At 35.4% G+C, this 16,356-nt stretch overlaps 1 protein-coding gene and 1 pseudogene across 1 annotated transcript; both read right to left on the minus strand.

Annotated features, from left to right (window-relative positions):
- Positions 1-679: 679 nt before the first annotated feature.
- Positions 680-11,763, minus strand: LOC116133221 (annotated as a pseudogene).
- Positions 11,764-12,548: 785 nt separating this feature from the next.
- LOC116133219 (beta-glucosidase 12-like) lies at positions 12,549-16,179 on the minus strand. The gene is made up of 13 exons (XM_031418913.1): positions 16,022-16,179; positions 15,589-15,658; positions 15,257-15,315; positions 14,934-15,009; positions 14,748-14,825; positions 14,561-14,648; positions 14,218-14,473; positions 14,019-14,134; positions 13,701-13,915; positions 13,551-13,582; positions 13,358-13,460; positions 13,176-13,272; positions 12,549-13,068 (listed from the first exon to the last, which is right to left on the minus strand). Exons 1-13 carry the CDS (start codon positions 16,163-16,165, stop codon positions 12,894-12,896), a joined length of 1,509 nt encoding a protein of 502 aa, XP_031274773.1. The 5' UTR covers positions 16,166-16,179; the 3' UTR covers positions 12,549-12,893.
- Positions 16,180-16,356: the final 177 nt, after the last annotated feature.

Consider the following 16,356-nt stretch of genomic DNA (forward strand, 5'->3'; position numbering starts at 1 on the left):
TCAATACGGTGCTTTTTTATAATCATCTTCCTGATATAAAAAAGCAAGGGTTCTCTGTTTCTAATTAAGTGAATAAAAATTCAATATATTCATTCAGTTAGCTCAACTGTTTTTCTCCCAAATTCTTTATTTTTGTTAATTTCTTTTTCATATTCGGTCAAGAATCTTCACTTTTGAGGAGATGTTAGGATTATTGTATAACTAGGATAATTATGTTAAATATTTTATTAGTATCTTTTATAACTATGTTAAGTCTTTTATAATTGTGCTATTATCTTATTAGGATGGACTTAGGATTATCTTATTATCCTTTTATAATTATAATAGAATATCTTATTAGATTTGAATTAAGCAATTAGAGTCCTTTTGCAAGTTATTTGGAGTTAAGTATAAGGCTATATAATAACCTAAATATAGATTGTGGTTATCAATGAAGAATTTTGTCAATTAATCTCTCTATCTCTTGTTCTTGGAGGTCTTTGTTCCTCATATAAACAGATCATATCCCAAACCCTATCAGGAGATACATAGGTTTGAATGGACATATTTGATATATTATGATTTCAACTTTCTGATCATGGTTTATTTTCCAGCCACATCATATTCAAGCTTGAGAACTTTCAACACAAATATATGATGAACATATCGTATTTGAAATGAAGTAATAGCTATAGCTTATCTAATTCTGCAAGAATTGCTTGAACCAAATAGCTGACTACTTTGGATATCTTTTGTACCCATCTTCATAGTCTACGAAATTGATTCGGAACCTCACAGTATAACCAGAAGACCATTCAAAGTTATCTAACAATGACCACACAAAGTAACCTTTCACATTTACACCCTTCCTGCCATTATCAAACGTAATTAGTTTTTATTAAGAACTGCTTGTGAGAAAATTAGTGAAAAGGTTTATATTGAATTGATAAAATGTTACAATAAAATGTCCCAATATATAGGAAAACCTAAGCACATAACTTAGTAAAATAAATATACACATAATAATGAAATATTTATTATAGTATCATATAATATATATTATAATAATGAAATATATATTATAGAATCTTATAATATATTCTAGGATTATATAATTAATCTACACGAGGCTGAATAGTGCGAATAGTGATAGGCTTGATAACATGTCTAAAAGTATCCCAGACGTCCACACCAGGCTACTAATGAAAACCCTTGGCAACCATACGAGCCTTGTCTCGTTCAACAAAACCATCAGATCTATGCTTAACCTTGTACACCCAACGACAACCAATAAGATTCTACTGAGGAGTCGGTGGAACCAGTACCAAGTATTATTCCTCATAAGCGCATCATACTCTTCACACATTGCCTGATGCCAAGATAGATTTTGGCTGCTTGAACAATGAAGGTTCATGAAGCACGGGACTAAAAGTCTCAGCAGTAAGAGCGCGTGGAAGCACATGAGGGGAAGAAGCCATGATAGAATTGATGTTGTGGTATCTTTGATGGAGAGGCAGTGGTGGGGTCACAAAATTGTCAGACACAAAGACCATATGAGTCAGAGGAGAGGTCGTTGAATCCCTGAAGGATGGGGATAGTGAATCAATTGATAGTGAATCAATTGATAGTGACTGAGGCAGACAAGTGGAGTTTAATTGAGACTGTAAGCCTAGGGAAGATGACACTGTACTAGTTGGAGGAACAGTGCTCAAGCAAGGAGTGGACTGTGAGGAACCGTTGGAGGGATCTGAAGTTACTAAGGGTGACGGTGTCTCAGCGGCCAAAGTAGAGGGAGAATCAAGACCATAACTAAAAATATCAACAAGCTGAATAGCCTTGGATGGAACAGATAAGGTTCGAAAGTCCAACGAAGGCACTGATGAAGTGGCAATAGTAGCATAACCAGGAAATGTCATCTCATGAAACACCAAATGACGAGAAATGTAGACACGACCAGAAGGTATATGGAGGCAACGATATGGCTATGCAAAAACGGGTACCCGAACCGGTTTTGATCGAAAAACCATTCCAAACCTCTTTTTAAAGTACCCGGTTTTTCGGGTACCTGAATTTGCATAACTTTGCATGAATTTTAATTTTTTACATTTCAATTTGCAGATACAATTCCTTCCATGTACTACATCAACTTTTAATTTAATAACTTAAATGCTTAAGATTTTATATACACCAATCATCAAATGTTTTACAAACAAATACAATTCATAATTTTATTTTCTATCATTTCCAGTTTTACTTAATGTTTTATTCACTTAAACGTGATCATACTACAATTTTTTAGAAGTTTTATGGTAATTTTACCAAGAGAAGGATATTGTACAGTAAATAATTTTTATCTAGAGGAGATATATATATCCTTGGGGTGTACACATCTTCAGTTTTTTGAATTCCAATCCTATACTTTTAGGAAAAAAAAATGTACTGAATAAATATTATTCTTTCCCTTGAAGAAGATAAATGAGACTGGAGATAGATCAAAGAGCATAAGAGATTGGAAATACAGATATAAAATATTTGAAAATTAAGAGCGTTAGATAAAATGATCATGGCCCCTTTAACCTTGCTTATATTAAATTATATATAAATTCTTTCTCATGGAGCAGATAAATGAGACCAAAAAAATTAAAAAAAGTCAGGAAATTAGAATTATAGATATAGATTCTTTGACAATTAAGGATTTGATTAAAAATTTTATATATGATATTAAAAAATATAATTACCCATCTCTAATGGTAGGATTACACCAGCAAAATATAATTAAGAAATGAAAAATGTATTTTACATTTAATCCACCAAACATAATACTACAGTAACAAACACTTGTAGAAAATGGCAAAATGCCCCAGAATTACACCAGCAAAGAGCCAACTTCCAGCATCACTACCACCATAAACTAGCAGCACTACCATCAAAATCAACACTGCAATTCAAAGTTTACTCATCATTATAAGCACAACCCAACAAACTTTACTCATCAATATAGGCAATTCAATTAAAGTAAAGGGTTAATTCATCATTTGAAAAAGGAAAAAGGCAATGAGATTGCATATTCTACCTTCTAGGGGCTGCACCAATACAAAATTCATAGAGATGGTATGAATCATCAATCATGTAGATGACCATGACTACGAGTACTCTCCAATGTCGTAGACGAAAATTCTACATAAAGATTGGAAATAACATAATATAAGTAATGGTACAAAATGAAGTCAATAAGTAAGATATAAGTTATAATTAAATATTAAATATATGAAACTAAAGCAAAAGTTTTACTTGACTCAATTTCCAATAATTCCTCCAAGCTCTCCTTAAAGAGAAATGGTGCACGCGTAGCCCGAATCCATTCTTGTGCACAAATAAGAGCCTCCACTGTCTTAGGAGTAAGAATAGATCTAATATACAACCCCCTATACTAAAAGATGACTCAGATGCAATAGTGGAAATAGGCATAGCCAAAACATCTCGTGCCATCAAAGAGAGAATTTGATATCTAGCTGAATTTATCTTCCACCAACTCAAGATATCAAAGTTCTTGTTGTTCTCATCTTCAAGGCTTTCCCGTAAATATTCATCCAACTCAAATTTGGGCTCCAAAGCACGTCGTCCAGCCCTTTGCTGATTAAACATAACCTTCATAAAGACTTCAGGATCAACATTTGCATTAGTAACATCAATCCCTGTTGCAACTTGAGATTGCTCACTTGACTGCGCACTAGGACTAGCCTTACGCAAACTGTATTCCTCAAATAAAGAGAACAAAGTGTCATTAACTTTTTTTTTCAACCTTTTAGCATCAACAACATCATATGCATTATCAATAGCCCAATGTGCATATTCTAACTTATGCCTTGGATCCAATACCACTGTAATGAATATCATTAAGTTGATATTATCAAGATTTGCCCAATATTTATCATGTTTTACCTTCATCTTAGCTACCATTAAACGTAAGTCAGGATCATTACTATTACACTATGTATTAATCTTCAACCCAATGCCATATATCACTTCCATGTTTCCATTAGAGGTAACATAAAGAGAGTCAGACACACGTAGAGTTGTATCATAAAAAACCTTCAGAAAAGGCAACAAGTATCGAACATAATCCCAATTAGTAGATGTAGGCAAACCCCTTGACCTTTCCTCAATAGTGAGCTCATCTTTGTACTTAGGGTCTTGGATTTCCAATAACTCAAATGCTCTCTGAAATTTTAAAGCCACTTCAAACATCAAATAAGTGGAGTTTCATCTTGTTTCTACATTAAGAACTAGAAGACTTTTAGTTTCCAATTTTTCTTACTCCACACACTCCTTAAACCTTTGTAATCCTGCTGGAGAAGACCTCACTGTAAAACAAATTCTAAATATTAAGTCATCTAGCTCTTTTAACCTCTCTTGAACAGTTAGACTTAATACATGCACATAACATCTCATGTGAAGAAAGTTACTATTCAAGACACTTCCATTCCAATGTTCTAACCGATGCTTAAGACAAGTTATTCCAACATCGTTAGAATTTGCATTATCAATAGTCACGGTGAACACCTTCGAAATACCCCAATTAATTAAACATTTCTCAATTGACTTGCCAATAGTTAAACCTTTATGACAGGTAATTGGACAAAAGTTTAAAATGCTTTTGTTCAGTTTACAATCATCATCAATAAAGTGAGCCGTAAGACACATGTAATTGAGGTTTTGGCTAGAAGTTCATGTGTCAGTGGTGAGACAAACACTATGAGAATAGTTACTAAAATAATTCTTCAACTTTTGTTTCCCATCATAATAAATTTTCAAACAAACCCTAGTTAGATAGTACGACTAGGTACTTGAAACCTAGGTTATGCAATACTCATCATTCGAAGAAACCCCTCATGCTCCACTATCCTAAAGGGCAACTTATCAGTAATTTACATTTTAGCTACAACATCCCTAATCAAATCTTGATCAAATTTCCAAGTCAAAAATGAAGTGGAGGCAGAAGTAGCTGCAACACCACTTGAGGGCTCAACCAAGTGCTGTTGAAAGACTAAGGTTCTTTGTTTCTTATCCACCACATTGAAAGGGTATTTTTTACAACTAGCTAAGTGGTTACGCAGAGAAGTAGGACCACTTTTGATTGGACAAGCAAGAATAGACCCACAATAATTATATGTAGCTATCTGATTTATCTTTATCCTCACAAAGGTTTTTAGTAAAATGGTCCCACATTTCCAAAGCATTTTTTCTAGTAGTAGAACTCACCCGTTTGGGAGCTGTAGTTGGTCGTGGAGGCATAGAAGTCACAGTTGTAGGATTAGGACTCTGACCTTCTGTCATCAGGATCGACATATTAGTGTCGCTACCAATCGGCCCAACCCCACAAGTAGTACTAGTATTTTCACCAATGGAGGACATCTACAATACATACAAAAGTGTAAAAAATATCCATAATTTGTGCTTTTTTACTCATTTATCCATAAATAAAACATACTCTTAACAAACTCTACTCTTTACTTGGAACATAACAGAACAAAACACCCCTATAATGGCAGATTACGATAATATTAAAGAGCAATCAACATTATTTAATTACCCAAAAACCAAAGATCAACAACTGCTGTCAAACACTCAACCTGTATAATGTGTATCTTTGAGCTAGCAATAGTTTACACTTTAAAGTTTACACTGTCAAACTGTTGTCAAATGTCAATACGATTAGGTTCATCTTCTGCTTCAGTTTGTTACATAAGTAATAGCAGAGAATTGGATAATTATTAGTACATTTGTTATATATATATATATATATATATAAAACAAAAACTGACTCAGATCTTTACAATTTACATCATAAATTAGAACTTAAAACAACATAAGAAATTAAAAATAGTGATCAATAAAAGATAAAACCAAACCTTGAATTAGAGACTAAAGAATGAAGAAGCCAAGAAGTGAAGAAGATGCCTGATGTGATCCCAAAAAAGTGAGAGGAACGTCTCCAAAATGAAGAAGCCAAGCAAAGAAGACTCTGACGTGATGGCAAAGGTGACTAAGTGAGAGGAAGATTTGAAGTCTAAAGAAGAAATCAAGTGCAACTGGAGATTTGCAGTGGAGAATTTGAGAGAGATGTGCGGGACTTACGGGGGCTAAAATTTTAGGGCAAATATATTTGGGGCTTTTGTTTTGCCTCTTGCTCTTTGAAAGTAAAAAGAAAAATTAGCTAAAAAACTAGGTTTTTTTTATTTTTTTATTTTTTAATAAAATCAAGTACCAGGTACCTGGTTCTCTTAAAATAAATTTCAGTACCCGAACCGAAAATTCAGGTATCGCATAATAAATATACGAAACTGACCTGAATTTTTGCGTACCCAAAAATTTGGGATTAGTTCGATTCGGTTAATAGTTTTTTTTTTGCACACCCGTAGGCAACAATACCCATGATGCGACAAGTCATACCAAGGAAAATGCAAAGAGTAGAACGTGGGGCTAGTTTGTGTGCAGCTGTCAAAGTAAGTAATAGATAATAGGCACAGCCAAAAGTCTGCAAGAAGCCATAGTCAGGAGGACGCTGAAAAGAGCTTTAAAGGGACATCGATTCTTGAGCAATGGTGTGTGTAACTTATTAATCAAGAAAACAATAGTAGAAAAGGCCTCCACCCAAAAGGATGGTGGCAAGTTAGCTTGTAATAAAAGACAACATCGTTTTTCCACTATGTCTCTGTGTTTCCTCTTAACCACACCATTTTGGGCAGGGGTGTAAGGGCAGGACAATTGATAGGCAATACCATGAGACTCAAGAAGATAATAAAATGACTTATTATCAAACTCACCACCCCTATCAGAATGCACAATTCTAATAGGACACAAAAGTAATTTTTTTACCAATAATTGGAATTTTTGAAAAATTATAGTAACGTCAGATTTATTAAACATAGGAAATAACCAAGTAAACTGACTGAAATCGTCTACAATTGATAGGTAATATTTAAAAAAAGACAAAGACGGGATAAGAATAGGACCCCATACATCAAGATGAAGAAGCTCAAGTAGAGCCCGAGTGGTGTATGTTCTTTTGGCAAAGGGAAGATGACAACCTTTACCAAGAGGACACATAGGACACACTGTAGAGAGATCCTACATACTACTGACAAGATTGGACACAGAGACAAGCACAGTCTTGAGCACAGCGAAGGAAGGGTGTCCAAGACGATGATGCCAAACCTTAGACAACACACGAATAGAGGAAAGAGCGGTGATAACTGGAGATGTTAACTGATAGATTCCATTACTACTACGACCAGAGAGAATAATCTGACCCATCTATTTTGCCTTCACCATGAAACCAGATGAGTCAAGAAGACAAATCGAATAAGTGTCTGACGTAAATTTATGAATAGACAACAATTTCTTACGTAGTGGCGGAACACACAAAACATCAGATAAAGTAATGCGAGAATCAGATAACTTTGACAAACACACGGAGCCCTTATGAGTAATGGATAGAGATTGACCATTCCCAACAACAACGGAAGACGTACCATTATGAGGTTAAGGTTGAGGAGAAGATAGAGCAACAGTATTAGGTGGTGTGTGGCCCTAGAATTAATAACCCAATTGGAGTCATAGGGATCACACACGGACATAGCAACAAAGGGTGTGGCAACAACATATGCAGAGTAGGCAAAATTTCCGTGTTAGTGACAAACGTGAACAGAGTGCCCATGTTTTTGTCGCATATCTAACAAGCACCCTAAGGGAGAACACTTGTTGGAGTAAGTAGCAAGGGAGGTTGAAATGAGGGATGAGGTGGTTGTCGAGTGGATGACTGAGCACCCTAAGGAGAGAATTGAGTACCATGATTGTGAGATCGTGAGTTGCATTTATTAGAAGAAGAGCCAAAGGACCTGGATGATTGTGATGAGTTGTGAGCAATAGCCATTGCTCACAACTCGAGTGGATAAACCCGAGTGCTTTTTTTGAAGTTGTTCTTCCTGAACCAGGAGATCATACAAGTCATCAAAAGTGGTAGAGGGTTGGAGATGCATAGAGGTGATGAATCCTTGATACTTAGGACCTAAGTCATCCATAACATACTCAATCAAGTTGGAACATGGGATCAGAAAGCTAGCTACAGCAAGAGAATTAGATATGGACTTGGCTTTAATAAGGTAATCAATCACTGTTTGATCAGTAGTCTTGCAGAGAGTACTCAACTTGTCACGAATGGATCGAAGATGAATGTTGGAGAGCGGATTTAGTCATCAATCTAGAAGAGACCATGTTTCGGTAGTGGTGGTGCATGGTAGTAACAAGGACTGGATAATGGAAGGTGAAATAGTGGACTTGACCCAAGTCAAGACCAAGCAATCAGCTCTCAACCAATGAGAGTAACTGGGGTTGGTAGTGCCATCCGAAAGAAAAGGTGCTAGAGGATGGGCATCGCCTGTGATCAAAGAATGAAGGTCGTAAATGGCAAGGACGTCAAGGAACTAAGACTTCCAGGTGTGATATGTGTCGCGTCCCATGAGGGAAGAGAAGTAGTTGCCGATGTTGACAAAGGTGGGCAAAGATGGTAGTGATTGCATCAGCAGTGAGGGATAAGATCCAATTGCTGAAGCAAACATCACTTGAGATGAGACAAGCAGTGATGGGAAGTGGTAACCGACGACGAAAGAGATAGCTAGTAGAAGATGGACTAGCATTATAAATGAGGAGAAGCTCGATGGTGGGAAAAGGAATCTACCCATAGATGAGCATGACAACGAGATCGTCGATTGGATGACCGACGACGCAGTCTGAGCAGGAAGAAGAACATCGGAGTCAGAGATTGGGGTGGTCAGGGCGGTCACGACAATAGTAGGCAAAGACGAAGAAGCCATGGGAGATCTCAGGGGTGCAGGTGTCACTTTTCAAAGTTTGAGTGGCAGTAGATGTCACTTTTCAAAGTTTGGGGTGGGAGATACCTTCTTAAGAATCTGGGGGGTTAAGGGAAAAAGTCAGACGAAAAAAGTGACTGGCTGACAATGAAGCAGATTGATGCTTGGTGAGGACAAATCAATGCTCGATTGGGCAAAGAAGAGACGAGTAGATGATGGATTGCACGGCAGGTAGTCGACAAAGCAAATCGAGGACGAAGCGGCAGTAGTGGCTCGTGATCTTCGGCGGCAGGAGAGTGTCGCAATCAGAGAGAGAGGAAACGATGGTTGCACTGCAGGTCGATGACGCAGCAGATCAGTGACGAAGCGATAGGGTGGCTCGCGATTTGCGATGGAAAATAAATATACACATAATAATGAAATATATATTATAGTATCATATAATATATTATATGATCATATAATATATATTTTAATAATGAAATATATATTATAGAATCGCATAATATATTATATGATTCTATAATATATAATAATATATTCTAGGATTATATAATAAATCTAGAATATACTATTCCTTGAATAAAAAATTAAACTCTCTTAATGGCTCTTTGGAGGAACAGAAGATGGCGGTAGAAGAAATCTATCCTCATGGGATCCTTCAGGGCTTGGTCAAGCGGTAACGTGGCATTATTAATCTCATCAACCCCTGGAAAAGATACAAGGGGAGAAGCAAAACGGAGTTCATTAATCGTCAAACAGAGTTACGAAAATATTATTTATGGCATCGGTAATTAAGTCAAGGAAGTATTAGAAGAATTTCCCACCATTTTCAGTGATATAAATAGTCGGATTGTTATATTTTTCCTTGACGTAAACAAGAAGATCCCGCAACCCCCTTGGATAGACGTGGACCTGTAAAAAAAATACGAATATTATTAATTCAACACTGATATTTTAATATATTTCAAGTCATAAGTAAATAGAACCTTTGGACGGATAAGGATGCCATTGCGTTGGACTGAAAAAGAAAAACAAAACAAAAATGAATGTTAATGTTATCAAAATGTATGTGAGTCAACAATCTTCGTTTCTTGATACTTACAGGTCGAGTTAGCAATTGAATCCGTCAAAAATCTAATCTTGACCGGATCGCAACAGGAAGATTAGCTGCATACATTGCAGTGTAGTAATTTAAACCAATAAAATCGAAAGATCCTTTGATCATCATTGATTGCTTGGTGGTGAAGTTTGGGAGTCTTTGTCCTAAAAGACTCCCGCATAATGAATGGATAATTACCGTAGACCAATGGGTCCATACTCCTGCATGTTAAAACTAAATTAGAGAATTAATCTCCATCATACATAAATTAACTATTCAATCCATTTATAACCATTTTGTAAATTAATGTAAAGTTTAATTTGACAAATTTACCAACCATCCAAGCATGAAATCAATGACTCTTTCGGCTGCCTCAACATCAGGTTTCATTTTGGAGTAAGGTACCGTCCAAAAAGTCACCAATGTTATCCCAATCTTTCCCTTTTGAGTGGCCTAATTGAGATCATTATAATAAGTTTTAATAAATGGTTTATATATGTATATTTGTTATTACCATTTACCAGAAGAAGCTGGTATTTATCTCACCTGGTAGTTTTGCTTGTATAGTTTGACTGATGCGGAATGAGAAAGTAGCAAATGGTGGCCAACAATATAAGGCTCAGAGGCGGAGTTTCCGGCCTTGCAAGCTCCATTTACCCATTTTGAACATCGGCCTGGTGCATTCTTTCCCAAGTCATAACTAGTAGCACTGAATGTCCATGGCTCATTTATAGTGATCCAATGTTTCACCCGATCACCAAATTCTTTGAAGCAAACTTCTGAAAAGTCTCGAAAATCGTCCCCGTAATGTATATGATCAAAAGGGTCTGCGTATGATAACTCTATAGCTAGAACTTTTAATTTTATATTGCAACGATTTTCAACTTACACAATGCGAGGGCTTAAAAAGCCACCATACTCATCTTCCAGGGCCTGCGGGACATCCCATTGAAAGATTGTCACAGAGGGTTGCAGACCTGCAAATAATCATAAGTCACAAATATTTTTTTCCTGAACTTAATCAAGTATGATTTAATTAATTAATTCTTATTAGTGTAATTATAACAAAAGTAATTTATCTAGCTTAGATAACATGCATGTAGTTATCATATGATTAACTTGTTGACTATTAAACTTGATTTGGGCTTAAGATTATTTGGATTTATCACTTAGATTGTTAACTTAATATTTTTCCATGAGTCTAATGTAAAGCCCATATTTGACTCATGTATTTAACCCAACCAATATGCCCGGTAATCTTTGTAAAAATATTTCATTTATTAAAGAATTGTTAAATAGTTATTAATCGTGGAAGGTAGTAGATGATATTTATTAGCGTAGGTGGTAGGTGGGAGTTGGAGTGTAGACGGCTCTTTGAGCACTGTAAAAGAGGGCGATTTCTAGCCATTTTGTACAAACCAAATTTGAGAAGTAATTTGGTCAATTACTTCTCAAATTCTCTTAGTCTTTGAGCTAAAAGCTATTCTTCCAACATAATTGTAGGTTATATATATATATATTAGTAAAAAGGCGTAAATTATGATCACCATTTGATAGTAGTTCGTTGATGAGATTGTTGTAAAACTTCACGCCTTCCTTGTTCACTCCCCCGCTCAACTTCCCACCTGATTATAAGAAAAGAACAAAGATATATTGTGGTATATATTGAGATCATTCACATTTATGAAGTTTCTAAAACACATTATGCGAATAATGAAGAGCAATGATCTCACGGGGTAGTAATCTAGACCAAGAAATGGAGAATCTGAAAGCATCTGTGTTCATTTCCTTCATAATCTTCACATCTTCCTGCATTTTATAATCAACCAGTCTCAGTATTATTCAAACAAAAATCTCAGAAATAAAACGGAACAAACTTCTCTAAACCTTGTAACAGTGGTAAAAATCAACTGCAACATCTCCATTGCTGCGATCCGCTATTCTTTCTACAATAAACACACACACACGCGCAAAGAAAAATATATATCAAGACATGCATTGCATAGAATTAATGGAGAGTGAATGTTAATTAGCTGAACGATTGAAGGTATTAAGGGCCTTTTTAGTGGCTATCATGTAATTGGTTTGAGTTAATAAGGTGATAAGAAGCAGGAGGCATTGTAGAAGAGAGACTTGTAGAACCATGTTTGATTATGATTTCAACTACTGCGCTGCTGCTCCACTATATGTCCCAAATTTTGAGTCTATGGTGGATGATCCACTTATCCATGTGACTTACATTATTCTTCCAGCTCCCCACTATCCTAATAAATTTTCTGTTTACCGCCCCATTATCGATGATTCAAGCACTATCTCGATTATTTCCCTGCACTATTATATATAAATATATCCACTTTCTCTATCATTATTATTGTAAGCTTTAGTGTTTGACCTATATAAGGACTTCGGCCACATTTGTGTATAGATATATGTAATATGAAGAAAACACATGTATGAGATGAAATTGATACACGAATAAAAGATGAGTTAGGTTTAAATACCACTGAAAAAGATTAATATGTTATACAATGAGCAATATGCATTAATTTCTTAAATGACCGAGAAACCTGATAAGCAGCTGAACCAGCATCCCACAGAAATTCCGGTGGAAAACTGCTTGGATTTAACGATTTTACTCCACTTGCAATTGCCACAAACAATGCAAGCAGTTGCAGGACAAGGAAGGATCTCTCAATTGCCATTACTGTGTTTGTGGCATACAAGAGCAAAGAGTACCCCTTAAACTGTCCTCTGTATAACAATTACACGTATATATATATATATATACAAGAAACCATAATGTAACACTAAGAAACTAATTTCCCATTACTGTGTTTTTGGCGTACAAGAACTTCATCAGTTACTGTTCTGAATTGAATACAGTCACACTGAATATGATCAAACCATGAAGTTTCATTCTTATTTTATAATTAGAGTGTCTAGATTTGTCGACGGAGTAACTTCTTGAACCACATGGCTGATTTTTTTGGGTACCTCTTCAAATTGTGCTTGTAGTCAACATACACAATCCCAAAACGAACTGTGTAACCATCGCCCCATTCGAAGTTGTCCAATAACGACCATGCAAAATAACCCCTCACGTTCACCCCTTTCCTGTATATCAATTCCAATCAGCAATGAAACTAATGAGCTTTCCATTTAATATGAGTTTATGCAAGTTAGAAGCAAAGCTTGTTTTAATTTTTAAGAAAAATACTCACTTAATGGCACTTTGAACATTTGAAAGATGACGAGAGTAGTAGTCTATTCTCATGTTATCCTCCAGGGATAATTTACCATCATTAAGCTCGTCGACGCCTGTATATTATGTATGAATGAAGGGATAATAAAGCAAGAAAACTCGTATAATTAAGAAGCTATAATTATTATGGAAATGAGTTACCGTTCTCAGTTATATAGATGACTGTTTTGTTCAACTTTTTCTTTGTATAGAGCAGAACTTCTTGAATTCCTTCTGGATAAACATAAAGCCAATCCGAGGCAGCCTGCAAATTTGTACTCTAACTTTAATTGCAATTTGCATATAATTACCCTATGTCTACTCATGTGAGTGGAGAATCAGAAAATACACTAACCTTTGGACCAATAGGAATTCCCTTTCGCTCAACTGATAAAGAAAAAATACAATTTAATGTAGAGTGTGAAATGTAAATTTACAAACTTTTGAAAAGTATAGATAAAACAAATGCTTGCAACTAGCTATATATATATACTACTCTACTTACATGAAAGCTGAACACATAAATCTGTTAAGTAGCTCGGATTTTCTCTTAAGCAAGGAGTATCAGCTGCATAATTTGCAGAATAATAATTTAGCCCCAAGAAATCAAAAGATCCTTTAACCATCAGAGATTGTTCTTTAGTAAATCGCAGCATTCTTTCCTGGACATAGGTAACCATTTCAGATGGGTAGAAACCAGAATTTAGTGGCTCCAAGAACCTACAAAAGCAAAAAGTTTAAAAAAAAAAAAAAAAATTATTGATAAGCAGATTCACAAACATTATGCAATTTATCCGTATGCCAAGTGACACAATATACTCACCAATCATACAGGAAAGAAAGGACCCGAGATGCTGCATTGCGATCTGCATTTGACTCGCTTAAGGGTATTGCCCAAATAGAATTTAGAGCAATTCCAATCTGACCCTTTTGAGACATCTAAACAACACAGCTTATCTGTGAATTCACTTTTCGACAATATATAGAACTTATGCCTAGTATCACAGGAATAATGCAATAACCTGGTATTTGGTTCTATAGACTTTGACAGCAGCTGCATGAGCAAGAAGCGAGTTGTGGCCGACAATATATGGTTCAGTGGCCGAATCGCCCCCGCTGCAATTCGGAGAAAACCATTTTGAACATCTGCCTGGTGCATGTGCACCACTTGAATATCCAATGGTCGCAAAGGTCAAGGGCTCATTTAAAGTAATCCAGTGCTTCACCCTATCACCAAATAATCTGTAGCATAGCTCTGCATAATCTTGAAAATCATTCCTGTTCATTTAATGATCGCAAACATTAAAGACTGTGTTATAGTTGAAATCGGAATTACTGGTATTTGCTTAACTAATGATTACTTACACAATTTGAGGATTCATAAAGCCACCATACTCATCTTCAAGGGCTTGTGGAACATCCCAGTGGAAGAGAGTGACAAAAGGCTGCAATCCTGCTTTTTATAAATGTAAAATTAGTATTTGTTTATCAAGAATTTCAGAATTTAGCAACAATAATATATTAATTTTGAGAAAGGATTTAATAGATTGACCATTTGAGAGGAGCTCATTGATGAGACTGTTGTAATAAGTGATGCCTTCTGGGTTCAATCCTCCACTTAGCTTTCCGCCTTAAACATATAAGTTAATCTTAAATTAATTATTTGATTAGATCATTAGTCTTCAATCTTCTATATATCTGAATCGGATGGAATAACAAGAATGAAGATATATCTTACGAGGTAAGAGTCTGGACCATGAGATGGAAAATCTATAAGCATCAAATCCCATCTCTTTCATTATAGCCACATCCTCCTGTCAAGAATTAAAGGGAAAACAAAGAACAATTGTCTATCACCATATATGCAGCTTGAAAGTAACTTTATCTCTATCTAAATCATTTGATCATGGTCCAACATTACCTGACTCCTATATTTGCACTTATGAAATATATATACGTGAATGGACAGCATTAATTGAGTTCAAATGAAATAAGAAACATGTCAAAAATAGTTCTTTTTTAAGTAAAGAATTTTCATTTGTAATGGGTTTCCAAATTGACCTTATAGCGATTATAAAAATCAACAGCAACCACTCCACTACTGTGATCCTTGATCTTATCTGCAGCAAGTATTTAAACAGTAATTAATACGAAGGAAAAAACTTTTGTATACAGATTAATAGATACAAAATACAAAATATTATTTTAATAAATGTTTGATAAATAAAGATGAAACCATATAACTAAAAGAAGCTTGAATGGCCTAACATCAGGGCAGCCATGGCTACCTAGCAACCTTGGTGCCCAATAACAAGTAATGGAGAATAACCCAAATTGAAAGTGAACTACTACTACCTGTAGGGAAAAATTAATGTTGAAAGAGAGGAAGGTACCTGGGTAATTTTGAACGAAGGTGTCCCATATACTAGGTCCTCTACCACCTTTATTTGCTGCACCTTCATACTGTAAATATCATACATTAGTAATAGCCCATATACAAAGCCAGCTCACCCCAAAATTGGAAACATACTTTTTTCTAAGCTAGGGAAAAATTTACTGTGCAACATAGGCACCGTTGTCAATAAAATGAGCCTATGATATGTTTCTCATAAACAATGATTTAATACACATTATTGACTGGTTCTTAGTGCATCTGTCACATAACAAAGTTTCTCTCGAGATAGAAGATTAAGGTGAAACCCAAGAAAGAAGAAAACTATAGTGGTCAAGCAATATGCATGCAAAGTGAACAGATAAAATAAAGAATGAACGCAGGTTATTAATGCAGAAATTTTAACTAGAATAGAAATATGAGGAAGAAGAAACCTGGTAAGCTGATGATGAAGTTCCAAATACGAAACCATCTGGAAAACTTTTTCGATTAAGATAAGTGGAGTCAAAATATTCTGCACAAGCTACTGAAGTAACAAGGAGAAAAAGTAGGGGAAAAGAGCCATGAACACTCCTCATTCTTTAATCTGATCTCTAACCTATATTATTCATTCTTGTTCTTACCATATATGCTTTATATATATAGTAGTAGTAGAGCCATGAAATTGGTCTACTCACATAAACGTTTTCCTTTTCAAATTACCATGAAAGCCACCCACCATAAATTTAGAAAGATGTGCTCTTTCGGAGTATTCTAACAAAAGTACAAA

The sequence above is a fragment of the Pistacia vera genome, unplaced genomic scaffold, assembly GCF_008641045.1.
Source record: "Pistacia vera cultivar Batoury unplaced genomic scaffold, PisVer_v2 Contig267, whole genome shotgun sequence".
NCBI classification, from domain to species: domain Eukaryota; kingdom Viridiplantae; phylum Streptophyta; class Magnoliopsida; order Sapindales; family Anacardiaceae; genus Pistacia; species Pistacia vera.

Coding starts and splice junctions, on each gene's coding strand:
- LOC116133219 (XM_031418913.1), bottom strand. CDS start 16,165: ATGAGGAGTGTTCATGGCTCTTTTCCCCTACTTTTTCTCCTTGTTACT. Junction 15,659..16,021: donor CTTCATCATCAGCTTACCAG/GTTTCTTCTTCC, acceptor TGATATTTACAG/TATGAAGGTGCAGCAAATAA. Junction 15,316..15,588: donor CTTCGTTCAAAATTACCCAG/GTACCTTCCTCT, acceptor TACTTGCTGCAG/ATAAGATCAAGGATCACAGT.